The sequence below is a fragment of the Trachemys scripta genome, chromosome 6 (assembly GCF_013100865.1).
Source record: "Trachemys scripta elegans isolate TJP31775 chromosome 6, CAS_Tse_1.0, whole genome shotgun sequence".
Taxonomy (NCBI): domain Eukaryota; kingdom Metazoa; phylum Chordata; order Testudines; family Emydidae; genus Trachemys; species Trachemys scripta.
In genome coordinates, this window is record NC_048303.1 from 43,196,140 (window position 1) to 43,210,800 (window position 14,661).

A 14,661-nucleotide genomic window follows, 5' to 3' on the forward strand; every position below is an offset into this window, starting at 1 on the left:
AAAAAAAAAAAAAAAAGACCAAAATCCCAGAGAGGAAAAAAAACTTGTAAAGTCATCGTTTGAGTAGGATAACCAGATCTGGTTTAAAAAAAAAAAAAAAAAAATAGGATGCCTATTCCAAGGAAGGCAAGACAGGGCACTTGAGATGTGCTGCTGGTGGGGGGGTGAGGGGGCGGGAAATGGGGTAAGAGAAAAATCACAGCCATTCTTCCATCTTCAACCAAGCCACACTCTTCTGACTCACCCACTGCTTACTTTGGGTGAGAGGGCTGGAAAAGAAACTGGCAGGGGAGGCTGTAATGTCGGAGAATAGGGTATAAGTCAATTTCTATTATATGGCTTTTGAAGTGAGTGAGTACACACCCCAAATACTGGAGAGCTTCTCTAGGCTTTTTAGATAGTGGCAATGGCAGCTTCCAGAATAGGAGGAGGAGGATTCAGACTTTGCCTATGCTTTCCACCAACTTTCCGTTTGGCTTGTGAGTTCTTCAAGTAGCTAGTCTACAAGTCCTTACAAAAAAGACCACTTGAAAAACAAAAACCAGAGACACCAGGGCAGACCCTAAAAGGACATTTCATTGACAGATGGTCACCCAGAGGTTTGAACAGTTGAGACTTCTGGGGATTTCTCTCTGTATCTTAGGACTGCTTCCAACATGATAGACATTGGAACCTTAGACACATACCTAAATATAAACACAGTAATCCCACTGGTTTCAGTGGGACTCCTCTTACACTTAAAATTCGATGTTATTTAAAGTCCTTGCTGAACTGGAGCCAGGGGGCGGAAAGGTGAGATGCCAGGTTCTTGATCTTAAAGTTTTTCTTATTATCTTAGGTCTTACGACTCTATGATCTTAGGAGGGCAGAGCTGATCGTGGCAGCTAGACTTCCAGTCCAGCAGTGTCCTTCACAAATGGCAGGCTATCAACCTTACAGAAATGATCTTTATATTTAAGGAACTTATCCCCTTTGAGTGCTTCTCAATGAAGGAGTCACTTATTTCTCTTAATTCAGTCTGTGAGTACCAGGGACAGATGGGATTTAACTATGAATTCTCTGTAGATCTCATCATTCACCAACCTTATGATGAGAACAGGGGGAGGGATAGCTCAGTGGTTTGAGCATTGGCCTGCTAAACCCAGGGTTGAGAGTTCAATCCTTGAGGGGGCCACTTAGGGATCTGGGGCAAAATCAGTACTTGGTCCTGCTAGTGAAGGCAGGGGGCTGGACTCAATGACCTTTCAAGGTCCCTTCCAGTTCTAGGAGATCTCCATTAATAAAAAAAAATGCTGGGACAGGCAATGTCAATAGTCAGATGCAGTTTAAAATTAGTCACATGTCCTCCCCAACCCGGCTACTCTTCAGGCCCATCCTCCACCTGGATCTGTGGATAATCAGGGCCTGCTTCCACCACCAACTACTCTGGTCTATGCTATGGGCTCTGTCCACCCTTTTCAGGCAGAAAGCTCATAGTGGAGATCTCCAGTTGCACAATAGGGAGAACCTGACTGATTGGAAGACTCAGAGCAGTTCAAACCCATGGAGCCTGAGTACATTGGCCCCAGGACACTAGAAATAAATGAGGAGGAGGAGTCCTATTGGGCATTTTGTTTTGTTCTGCATGATAAATATTTTAGCCGTTCTTGAGGTTAAAAAAAATAAAGGCGCTTGCCTTTCAGACAGCATACAGCAGCTTCAAAATAAAAAAGTTCCAGGAGCCAGCAACAAAATAGCATCAAAATCTGCAGCCATCAATTGGCTTCAATGACTTCCATGCTTAGGAACTAAGCATGCAACTGCGATATTATGAATCTATATCCATAGTGCACAAATGCATTTACCAAGTTCTTGGGTATTTATCATGTGGTAGCTTCAGTGGTACTGTCACATTTAGTTTTAGGGCTTGGCTACACTGGCACTTTATATCGCGATAAAGCCTCCCAGAGCGCTCTACCTTACTCCCCGTCCACACTGGCAAGGCACGTAGAGCGCTCTGACTCCCTGGCTAGGAGTGCTCCTGGTACTCCAACTCTATGAGAGGGATAACGGCTGTTGCGTATTGGCTGAGACGCCCCACAGCCAGTGTGAACGAGGATTTACATTACAGCGCTCTGACATCCCATAATCTCCTTAAGTCAAGTGGCCTCTCTTCTCTTTGTTGTGAAATCGGCTGAGGATTGCGGAAGTTCCTTTTCAGAGCTCCGTTTCAGACAGTGGCTGCTTATCTGCAACAGGGCAAAGCAAATGTTTACTGAGTGAGTGAGAGAGAGGAAGGGGGGCTAGAGGGATCTGAACTTACAAGATAGCGTCCTGACACACTCTCAGCACTCCAAAAACCCACGCTCTCTCCCCCCCCCCACATACAAACAACACACTCCACCCCACCTCCCTCATTTGAAAAGCACGTTGCAGCCACTTGAACGCTGGGATAGCTGCCCATAATGCACTGCTCCCAATGTCACTGCAAATGCCACAAATGTGGCCATGCCAGTGCGCTTGCAGCTGTCAGTGTGGACAGTCTGCAGTGCTTTTCCTAGTGTGCTCTCCGAAGGCTGGTTTAACCCAAAGTGCTCTACAGCTGCAAGTGTAGCCAAGCCCTTAGTTTGTACCTTGGTCAGCTTGCCTCTACTCTGAGTTCTTTAATAGGTACCGTCAACTAGCTCCTCTTGAAGGAGCTAGTTTTATTTGTTTACCTGCCTTCCCCTAATGAAAACTGATCAATATGGGTTAGAAGTAAAACTGAATTGAAATTCTCCATGCCACATGAAGTCATGTGGGTAGCACAATATCGTGGCCTTCATTTTTTTTTAATCCACACAGAGGAAACAAACCCATTTTTCCTACTCCAAGACACTGATGGAGCTATACTAATAAATAGCACTACCCTGCTCGGAGTTTTCCATTACCCAAGAGCAATCGTCTCCTAAAAGGAAATACTATTCACCATGTCTGAATCATTCTAAAATCCAAATCACTACCTATACAAGAGACTTGGATGCTATACAAAATATGCATGTCTACATATTATAGCATAGCAAACTAGGCTTATAACTACGTTTTGGCATAGCATCAGAAGAACAATTAGATGGACTGAATTAAAAATATTAAATGACACAGAAGACAGAACAGCCCCTAACACATGCCACAGACAACATAGGACAGTAGTTTATTCAAAGCTGAAGCTCCTAGCAGACAAAGAATGCCAGAGAAGCAATTGCCAATAGATGTGCTGCTGAAAATTTAGAACCCCCTTAACTGTAATTTTTCAAAAATTAAACATTATAGTCAACATATTGTAGATCCATTGTACCATATATAAACTGTACTAAAACATTAAGCAGGCTGACAGACTAGATTTTTAAAAGTGTAAATATTTTAAAATGAGAAATCTAGTTTCCTCTGCTGCATATGACTGCAAGCTATTCTTCAATTTGATCATTTTATTTTTAACCCAGAGAAGATATAAATAAATTTCCTTTCGAGAGAAATTAAGGCTATTCAAAAAAAGTCTATTTACACAAGCCATGCATTATGTTCCGTTTTAGCCATGTATGTCCACTAGTAGCTGAAAATATTCAGCCAAGAAAAGCATTAGCTACTTCAGATAAAATAATGTGTGTCTAAAGTGGCACAGATTGGTGACTTGGCAATTGTGACATTGAAAAGAGCAGTAGCAAAAATAAAATGCAATGTGGTTTCAATTTATAAAGAAACCTTGTTTGCATGCAAAAAAAGGTGGATTTAGTTCTTCAATTTGATTAAGAGTAATGAAATGGTGATTATGAAAACAAGTATTAAAACATTTACTCACTAAACTTGAGAGCCTCAGCTTCCTCATTGGCAACACTAACTTCTTTCTGTATCTCACTTTTGTCGAGCAAAATTGGAACCCCTGCTAGCTAACAGATCAGACAAAAAAAAGACTTAATTATGCTTTTTAAATTTGCAGGGGAAGGGAAAATATTCCACTATGAATTGACCATGATGTTGGCTGAGTACCAAATACAATGGCATACTGAAGAATAGTGTTTGTTTTTTCATAAACTTCCGACTCACTTTTAAAATGACAGATTTTTGCCTTAATCCAGATGTTTTCTATAATGGTCTTTATTCACCATTGTTTATGTCAACATTACCTTTCTGCTATACTAAACTCGTAAGAAGTTTAGTTCCCAAGATGAGCTTTGTATTAAGGGATTTATATATACATATATTCCCTTTATCTGTCATTTAGCAGCTTTTTACCAATGCATCATGCTTTTTACAGTAAATGCATCTAGTTTTGTATTGTTTAGGAAAATATTCATTTAAAATACTTTACAAAATTCTTTACTGTTTTATAAAACAGTAGAGTTCAGGCTATAGAGTTCAGGATGATGTCACTTCTATTTTAAGCAGAGAAAAATGCAAACTCAAGTGTCATACTAGCATACATTCCATTCAATTACCTGCATTCTCTGCTCTTTACAGTCACACAATTGTGCTAGGTACCATGAGGAATTTTGCTGTAGAACTCCAGACAAGCTCAAAGCAGGACGGTTCAAACCTGCCATCAATGCCACTTCATCTTGCCTGTCAATAGCCTCATTCACTTGGACTAAAGCTACATGAACTGAAAGGAAAACAACGCTTACAAACTGCAAAAACATTTTTTGCGCAAAAAAAAATTTTTTTTGAATTGCTGCTTGTATCTACCTCTCTTTATACAAGCCAGTCAGTTACAGTTTTTATCCAGCAGAGGGTTATATTTTAAGGCTCCAATCCTACAAGAGCCTCAAACAGAGTCCACAGGGACTCCATGCAGGCATAAGGATTCTTCCACACTCATCCATTTGCAGGGTCAGGGCCTAAGTCTGAATCTCATCTATCTAAAAAGAGGGGTCAAAATTTACAGTATTCTGCAGCTACTGGGAACTAACAGAAACATAAGGAAATAAAGCAAGTGAAACCAACTGGCTTCTGAACTGAAGAGTCGGATATCAGCAACAAGAACAAAAAAAGATATTATCCCAAAAGATTAATAATGGAAAAAAAGCAGCAAGATGCCCCACAACACTGAAAGTAACCGTTGTAACGCTGACAAACATTTGCCACTTTTAAAAGCTATTTCTGTAAAAGAAGTAAATGTATGTCTTTGTCTGGAATTTGACACAAATATGTACAGAACTGGTAGGTATGATGTGCCCATTTCCATAAGAAACTAGAATTACTTACTGTTGATCTTATTGATATTGCCTTGGATCTCTGCTTGGGTCAGCAATTCTTCATACACATCTCTTTCCTCTTCTGAAATTGAGCCATTCTAAAAACAAAATCCTTACTGGTTCACAAAGTGGAACACAAAGATACTTTCAGATGGTAGAATAGCCATTGTAGTATGAGTGGTTAAAACTTTATCAATCACAATAGGAAGATTTGCACTCCCTAGAACAAGAGTTATATTTAAAGCATCCTCTGCTTATTGTAAAGTGTTGTGTATATTTTGATCAAAGCCTGTCTTCTCAAATTGAAACTGTTACTGTGAAATGAATGACGCAAGTGCAATTTTGTATTAATGGAAAATTCTATCAATAGAATGCTATACTTAATAATTATGTTTTACTCCCAGAAAAAGGTACCTTAAAATATTAAGTTTTTATATAAATCTTTGGTTAACAAACTTTGTTTCTACCCAGTACGTAAAGGAGAAAAATGAGCATCTTTTGGATTCTAAAATAGAAGAATTTTATAATCCTTACACGTCTCAAATACATTCATGGGTTATGTGTACAAACACAAAATACCTGTACACGTTTGCCTCCAGCCTGTTTATTCCATAGATTCCAAGACCAAAGGGACCATTGTGATCAATCTTCTATAGTGACAATCATTCACCTAGTTTATCTCGAATACACTAGCTTATTAATGCAATCCTAGAAGAATCCTTTTAAAGAGTTTGTATGCACGCTTTTTATACAGCAATAACAAACTTATTAAGAATGTTAATAAAATCCAAATATGTTTCAATACCTTCAGTCTTGCATTGTCCTCTTTTCTCCTTTTAGCTTCCAGGAGTTCTTTCTGATATTCTGGTGCAAGGTCCTCAGCCACATTCATCAGCATTGCATTTGGGTTTCTCAGAGTTATAAGTGTTTGATCTGCTACTCCCTTCTCAATAGCTTCATTAATTGCAATGACTGCAGCATGCACTGAAAGAGGTGGATAAGATCCAAAACTTTAAAAAGAAGAGCCAATGGGAAAGTACTTCTGGATCACACAAAAATTAGTGTTACCAATTCTCTGTTCTCAAGGCTTCATTTATTGCTTTTAAGAATATTATACAGTAGAACACCGTTTAGACTGTCAGCCCCCACCACCCATTCTCCAGTTTATTTGGATTTTTGGTTATCCAATCTGGCCCCAGTCCCAGCTAGATTGGATAATCGGGGTTCCACTGTATTTAATCATGTTTCACCATAGTTTAACTTTTTGGGACTCTCCAATGTATGGAAAAGTCAGAATGTAGCTGTAATCACCAGTATAGGACAGGTTACTGTCTAAATTTGCAGAGGTCTGAAGAGTATTTTGTCATCTTATTTCAACAACAGAAATAGCACTTAAAAAAAGCTCTCCGGTCATGATGGAAGTCCTGGATTTAAACCTTCCTCACATTACATAGCCTTGTGAAAAAAGGTTTGTGTAGAAGTTCCAATGCTCATCTTTTGTTTTGTGGCCACAGACTGTTCAAGATAGCAGAAAGATAAACAAGTAAGAGATTGGTAAAAGTTACAGGATAGTCGTAACTAAAACTAATTCAAAGAAAAAAAGACCAAAATAAATAGTTCCTCATTCTCCTCTCACACTGGTTTTACAGTGGTGTAACCATTGACTTTAGCAGAGCTACTCTTGGTATGAGTGGTGAAAGTCACTCAGTATGCCATATGATCCACTAGAATTTCCTCCCAACCCAAATTATTCTGAAATTAAACTTATAACAGCAGATACCAAGGTACAAAGCCTCCTGTATCATGGATTGATTACATCCATCTATCTCCCCACCAGCACCCACCAATACTAATTCTATTTAGGTAAAGCAAGGGTATAATACAAACATACTGAACAAAGCTAGCTCTATGCATAAGATGTCATGGGGTTGTTTTTTTTTGGGGGGGGGGGGGCAGGGAGAAGGGAACTGTGACAGAACGTACCCATGTCCACACCCTACACACTATTGTGATAATACTTGTACAAACTATGCCTTGTGAGATATTTAAAAACAATTTGCTAATCAAGAATACGGCAAAATGCACATAGCAGCATGATATGTGAAGTTATAAACAGAAAGATCATGACTAAAAGTACATTTTCCTGATAAGTCTGGGGAATGGCCAAACCAGTTCCTCAGAGACAAAGGGCAAGCTGATGCCTCAGCCAGGTGTAAACAACTCTGATGAACCATTACCTGCTACACGGCCATTCTTTGGCAAAGCAAAATAATCTACATCTTAGCAAAGAAACAGCATGGAGTTCCCTTCCACACAGCCTGCCTGTCACCTTGCTCCCAGCTGGAAATGCTCCTTGAAGGGGAGACAGGACTATAAAAAAGGGGCAGACACTCCAATGCACCTCTCTCTTCCCCCCACCCCTCCCTGCCCATCGGTTCAGTGCACCAGAAGGAACAAAGGAAATAGCCATTGAACTGGAGAAGGGTTCTGACCCAAGAAGTTTGGTCAGACAGCTGAGAGCATTTGGTGAGAAAAACTTTGCTTTGAATTTACCACAGTTTAAGTTAGGCATGAGCTGCATTTTATCTTTTATTTTTCTTACAACCATTTCTGGCTTCAATGCCTCTCTTTGTAGTTAATAAACTTGTTTTATCTAATCCAGTGTGTTTGAATTGAAGTGTTTGGGGTACTCCATTTGGGGTAACAAGACGTATGCATATCATTTCTACCAATAAAAGGATGGACTTTATATACGCTTGTATTGTCCAGGAGAGGGTTGGGCAGTACATGACATGTTTCTGGGGGGGAAATCTAGGACTGGGGGGGGGGGTGTTGGGGTCACCCCACAACCAAGTCTGGTAAGAGCCCAGGTGTGGCTGGCTGGCTTCAGCACACACCGAGACATAACTGGGAGTGACTTGTATGCTGGTGGCTGTGGTGTGTGAGCAGTCCAGACTCGAGGCTACAGCAGCAAAGCAGTATAGAAGGCACCCCAGGGTAGAGGGCAGGGGTGACAGCTACTCATTAGTCCGGATTGTACCCTGGGTACAGGCACAGTCCCAGGCACATACCTGTTTTTAACAGTTTTTATTCCGTTAACAGTTGGGGAATCTGTTATAGTCATAAGTGACAGCTCCCTGACAGTAATGTATTTTTCAGAAATACACCATACAAGCAGGACAGCTAGAGACCCGAGACCTGACTAGGACAACTGGAGTGGGCCATGGGGGCTGGAAGAAAGAGGATACATGTACCGTTCCCCTGAACGCAGCTTACCTAGGGACATGGTGGATTCTCCACCACTTGAAATCTTTAAACGCAGATTGGATCTTTCTGAAAAAATATGCTTTAGCTCAGGGGTCAGCAACGTTGGCACGCGGCTCGCCAGGGTAAGCACCCTGGTGGGCCGGGCCAGTTTATTTACCTGCTGACGCGGCAGGTTCAGCCGATTGCGGCCCCCACTGGCCGTGGTTCGCCGTCCCGGGCCAATGGGTACGGCGGGAAGCCCGCCAGGGTGCTTACCCTGGCGAGCCGCGTGCCAAATGTTGCCAACCACTGTTCTAGCTCAACCACAAGTTATGGGCAGAATGTGGGAAGCCCAGGACAAAGTTCTATGGGCAGTGTTGTGCAGTCTGATTAGATGCTCACAACAGTCCTTACCTCTCAGACCAGCTAAACCAACTTTAGAAGTTGTCAAGGAGAGATTGGGACTCACCAGGAAAGGGAAGAGCTAAATTTGCATCATTTATTTGAGAGGATAGAGGGGAAAACATGTATTTGAAGGACGTATACACAAAGTGGAAGAGATTTAAGGTGGTTCAATGGCATACAAGTTAGAATTAATAAGAAATTACAGAAAAAGCTAGGTTCAATATTAGCAAGACAGTGTGTATGTGTTCACTGATGAACTAGTTCCCGAACAAAGAAGTGGAAGCTCCACTTGACTTTAAAATAGTCTGGATAAAAGAAATACTAGAAAAATCTTCTCCAGAGAAATAATCCAGCATTAATAGGAAAGAGACTAATTGGTCTTTTCAGTCTCTAACATTTATGATCTTCCATTAGCACAAGAGCCCTCACCATCCATGTCTGAGCCCTGAATATCTTTCCATTTCTCTCCCCCCTTTGTATACTAAACCTTGAAGCACCACATTAGCCACTCTCCTTCTCCTAAGAAGGCAATTAAATTCCAACTTAATTTTGCAACAGAGTCCTGTGGCACCTTACAGACTAACAGATGTTCCAATACGTCTGTTAGTCTATAAGGTGCCACAGGACTCTGTCGCTTTTTACAGATCCAGACTAACACTGCTACCCCTCTGATACTAGACACTTAATTTGTCAGAGGTTTCCACTGAACAGCAACTACTTCCTCTTCTTGGCCAGAATGTGCTGCTCTGCAGCCCATTCCCAGCCTAGGGAACAGAAGCCAGCATCAGGAAAGATTACTTCACAGAATTTAAGAAACATGCCTCAGAATTAAGAGAAAAAGAATACACTTTATAAAAAGCTTTTGGGAAAGGAAGTTATGGCCCTTTTATCTCCAGGGGAGGAAGAAAATTTACTGTTAAAAAAAAATTGAACCGGGTTGACAGTACCTAAACCTCAGAAAACGTGTATGGCTGATAGACTGACACCTTGTGTGCGTAAACTTAAATGAAGGTTACTTACCTGTACGCAGAGTTCTTAGAGACAGCCCTGCATATTCACACTTATGGGTAACTGCACCACCTCGTGGTGCCTTGAGGTAGAATAATCTTCTAGCAAGGTCAGCTAGAGCACTCTCAGGGCAGGTCTACACTACAAATTCATATCTGCGCAGCTGCACCAATGCTAGATGCAGAACCACAGGTAAATTACATAATAAAATACACCAATTCCACAGCCTTGTATCTCTGCACACAGTAGGGTGGAGTGATGGAGTGAATACTGCAAACCCCCACCCTCGGCAGCTTGTCAGTGGAATGCATTACTGATGTATTGTAATCACTTGTACAACCCTCCCCTGCAGGTGGGGGGCGTAACAACTTGAGAGCCAGATGAACATCTCTTAATTCCAATACATTGAGGTGCAGGGTTTTCTCCTAAGCAGAGCGGTGCCCCTGAGTTGTCAAATAATTCCAGTGCACCGCGCCCCCCCACAGCCCTTGGTTGATGCATCTAAACTCACTGACTGGGATGGTCCGAGAGGATTTAACTGTACGCCCCTGAGCAGTCATTTTGACTGACCACAATCTAGGGGGGTTATGATAGTCTAAGGCATGGTGATCAACAACTGACTTGTTCTGTAGAACAGACATCCAGTGCTGCATACATCTCATTCTCAGATAGGCAAATGGGGTCATGTAGGCTACCATAAGACCCCAAAAAGAATTTCACTCAAACTTTAAAATTCTCAGACCCAAATTTTAAAATACTAAGTTAATTATAGAACAAACTTGTCATGATATTACTTTAGAGTTAAAATACTTGGAAATCTTTCTAGTGCCTTACAAATAACTAAGTTTCACCTATAAAAGGAAACGTCTGTGAAGGGCAGAGGATCAACTTCGGACAATTGATTAAGAGCCCTAGATCTGAAAAGGTTTTTCGTGAAGACAATATGGTTTAACAGACCCTCGTGCACAGAGGCCTTCAGTAGCCCATCGACTAACTAAGTGTACAAACCAACCAACCAAACCTAATTCCTCAGATGATCCGCTACTGCAAAGAGGCATTTTGTAAAATTTCTGGGAGCCATGGAAAGGCCAAACAGGAACACCTGATACTGGAAGCAGCATCTGGCCACCACAAATCAAAGGCACTTGCAATGATTTTGATAAATTTAAGTATAAAAATACATGTCTTAGAGAGCCAAGAATCAATTCATGACCAACAACAAAGGGATTATGGTAGCTGGAGCCAATTTATGGAACCAGTATTTCCAAATGTACCCGTTTAATGCCTTTAACTCTAGTATCTGCTGAAACCTCCCATCTTTCTTCCATACCAGAAAACTGAGAGAATAAAAACCCTGACCCCTCAAGAATTCATGAACCTCCTCAACTGCTCCTATCAGAAGCTATTTTTCCACTTCTACTATAAGAATTGCCTCATAAACGGGGTCCCTGAAACAATAAGGTAGGTGGGAGAGAGGGGAGGCAATCTTTCAAATTGTATGGCATAACCCCTTTTGATGATCTGTAAGTCATTGGTCGAAGGCAATTTGCCTCCAAAGACTGACGAACTGGGCTAGCCTGTCTCCAAACACAGGGATAGTTCAGTCCTGGTTGACTGGTTCTTGACTGTGTATCATCTCATCAAAACCAGGGCTTGAGGTTGCACGAGGAGGAAACAAGTTGTTTAGGTTTAGACCTTTGTGTGAAAGGCCTTTTTCTATACTGACTGAGAAACTGCCTGCTGCTGCTGCATCTGATCTGTTGAAAAATAGGATAAGGAAGGACTGCATCTGCTACCAGAAAGGAGGGAGTGGAGGCTCGCTTTATTGTGGAGGAAATTAGGCACAGAGAACGAGATGTTAATCTCATGACCTTCACATTTTTCCAAAAATGTGTCTGCTTTTTCATTAAACAGACCTTCACCTTTAAAGTAGATGTCCTCTGCTTCAATCTCGTGTCATAGCTAGGGATGAGGAACAAGGCCATGCATGTCTCCTAAGGGCATAGTAGATGCCAATGCTCTTGCATAGGAGTTTGAAGCATCACAGGAGGCTCAGAAGGAAGTTTAGCCAACCTTCCTCCTGTCATCCTGACATTTGATGATTTGCCCCCATAATACCAAGGGATGAGGAGAACCCCAGCAAGTTGATTTTTGCCTTCTTTATCAGCTGGTGTGAAGTGTTTTTGTCCAGATTTTGCCCTATTACTGTAGCAGCCATCACCAGGGAATTAGGCACAGGATGGTTTGAAAGCAAGAAAAAAAAGTGTCAGAGGGTATCTGGTACAGTTTGCCCATCTTCTCTGGAGTTGACCAGATGCAGAAGGGCACAAACTGATCTAGCAGGCTGTAACAGTACATCCAAGATGGGTAAGGATATCTACTCTTAACTGTAGCACTAAGGATAATTGAATACTGAATGGAAAGTCTCTTTCACAGGCACTTGAAGCAGATTCAAGGTGGAAGTATGTGGTACCTCGGACTGTGGAACTACACAGTGTCCTCAGGTGGAGGGGGATGCTGAAGCAACATGTTCTTTGGGTGACAGATCTGGCTTATAATCCATACCCATCTGCTCCTGTTCAAAAAGGAGAGCTACTCCATCTTCTCCCTTGGACAAAACTTTAGGCATAATTGCCTGAAAAGTCAGCGGATCAGGAAGAATCAATTTCAAGGAACTCTCAGCTGCCAAATCCTTAGTAGTTGAGACATTACCCCTCTATCTATGCAAAAGGTAGCTGAAAAGTTCCTGAGGTGGCCCCCAATAAGTTAATGGACCCAGGACTGCCAGTCTCCCCATTAACTACAATTTGGGAAAACGTTGGGCATCGGAGGGCCAAAGGGATGGCCAAAGAGTGCTATCAGTCTTTGCATTCTTCCTCTATTTTTCTTGATAGAAATCCAGATCAGAGATAGAATGAACCAGGAACAAGAGGCCCAGTGGGAAATATGGGGGAACCAGCTCTTTGTGGAAACCCTTCCGGGGTGCTAAAAGGAGAGATCATAGAGGGATCCATAAAAAGAGACTCAATATCTTCTAGTCTCTTCTTCCTAGCAGGAGATGAAAAAGAGGATCTTGGAATCAGAGAAACAAGTCACCTCTTCAAGCTCTTGCATTTCAGACTCTGCTCCAATATGTCAGGAGATAAACCTGGGCTGCCATTGTGATAGCACTTTCTGGAACCAATGCTGGAGCTGAAATGGAAGCCGAAGCAGGAACCAACAGTGGAACTGACAATTGAGATGATATTGGATCCAGTGTTATACACAAGTCCAGCTCCCTCGTTACTGATGCGGAAGGCAGACTGTGACAGTGCCCCCCATAAGGCTTCGTGGGAATATGCTTATGAATGCATATATGATATAATTGGAATATGTTTTATGCTACATATGCCATGTAACATATCTATGTAAAGGTTATGATCTACTGAATATATTCCTCCTATTTGTATGAATGTATCATTTTGGTACTTGACATTAGGATTATTGGCTGTATACTTGCTTGTATTTCTAAGTATCCCTAGTAAAGCATTTGGGCAGCTTCTTGAGAAAGGAATGTGCAAATTAAGTGTTCAATCAAGAACCACTTAAGCCAACAATGAACTCGAAGACACTAACCCACATCGGAGCTTTCCCAGGAATGTGGCCTGGTCAGTAAGAAACTCAGTCATGCATGGACATGTGACTTGCCCATGTGACTCCAAAACTATCTTGGAGCTGGACTTTGCATAGGAGAGAGGAGGGGGGGGGGTCTCCACCCAAAAGAGAAAGTCTACTTAAATCCCTGGGAAACCCCTCCATTTGATCTTCAGCTGGCTAAAAAGATACCTCTCCATCCCAAGGATGCCTAAAAGAAACTGGAACAAAGAACAGTAACTGCAGGGGGTGTGAGTGATTGCTGGACCCAGACTAGAAGGAGACTAGCCTGTAAAAGGAAGCTTACTGGAATTCCTCTAAGGGTGAGGTTATCATCTGTACTCCGCTTTCTTACTGTATTAGACTCAGACTTGCGTGTTTTATTTTATTTTACTTGGTAATTCACTTTGGTCTGTCTGCTATTACTTTGAACCACTTAAATCCTACTTTCTGTATTTAATAAAATCACTTTTTACTTATTAATGAATCCAGAGTATGTATTAATACCGGGGGGGGGGGGGGGAGCAGCTGTGCATCTCTCTCTATCAATCAGTGTTTTAGAGGGCGAACAATTTATGAGTTTACCCTGTATAAGCTTTATACAGGGTCAAACGGATTTATTTGGGGTTTGGACCCCATTGGGAGTTAGGCATCTGTGTGTTAAAGACAGGAACACTTCTTAAATTGCTTTTAAGCAAGTCTGCATCTTTGGGGCATGTGGTTCAGACCCTGGGTTTGTGTTGGAGCAGACGGGTGTGTCTGGCTCAACAAGACAGGGTGCTGGAGTCCCAAGCTGGCAGGGAAAGGAGGAGAAGTAGTAGTCTTGGCACATCAGTTGGCAGCCCCAAGGGGGTTTCTATGATCCAACTCATCACACAGACCAAAGTCTGTATTTCAGTACCGTAGACACCTTGTGCTGTAGACACCTTGCCTGAATCAGATAGTAGTGCTGGTTCCCATGCATTAGACCTAACAGTCCCTTTGTCCTTATGCCTCTTTTCAGCGCCAACTGTCACAACACCAAAGGCACTGATGACTCCAGTTCTGGTGCATCGATGGAGTCTATCTTCCTAGATTTGGAAGGGGATGCTGAAGCTCATCCTGGTCCTGAAGCTGAGGGGTTCCACCAGGATCAGAGAACTGTGAGGCATGAGGCACAGCA

General features: G+C 41.9%; 1 protein-coding gene across 2 annotated transcripts in view; it reads right to left on the minus strand.

The window, feature by feature from the left end:
* IQGAP2 (IQ motif containing GTPase activating protein 2) overlaps positions 1-14,661 on the minus strand; it is a 238,682-nt gene that overhangs the window by 85,013 nt on the left and 139,008 nt on the right. The window contains exons 8-11 of one of the 2 annotated variants that reach the window (XM_034774640.1): positions 6,013-6,191; positions 5,218-5,305; positions 4,452-4,615; positions 3,815-3,902 (exon numbers count right to left, since the gene is read on the minus strand). In XM_034774640.1, the coding sequence (XP_034630531.1) occupies positions 3,815-3,902; positions 4,452-4,615; positions 5,218-5,305; positions 6,013-6,191 (519 nt within the window). The remainder of the gene's footprint in view (positions 1-3,814; positions 3,903-4,451; positions 4,616-5,217; positions 5,306-6,012; positions 6,192-14,661) is intronic. The other variant, XM_034774641.1, reaches the window with a different exon arrangement.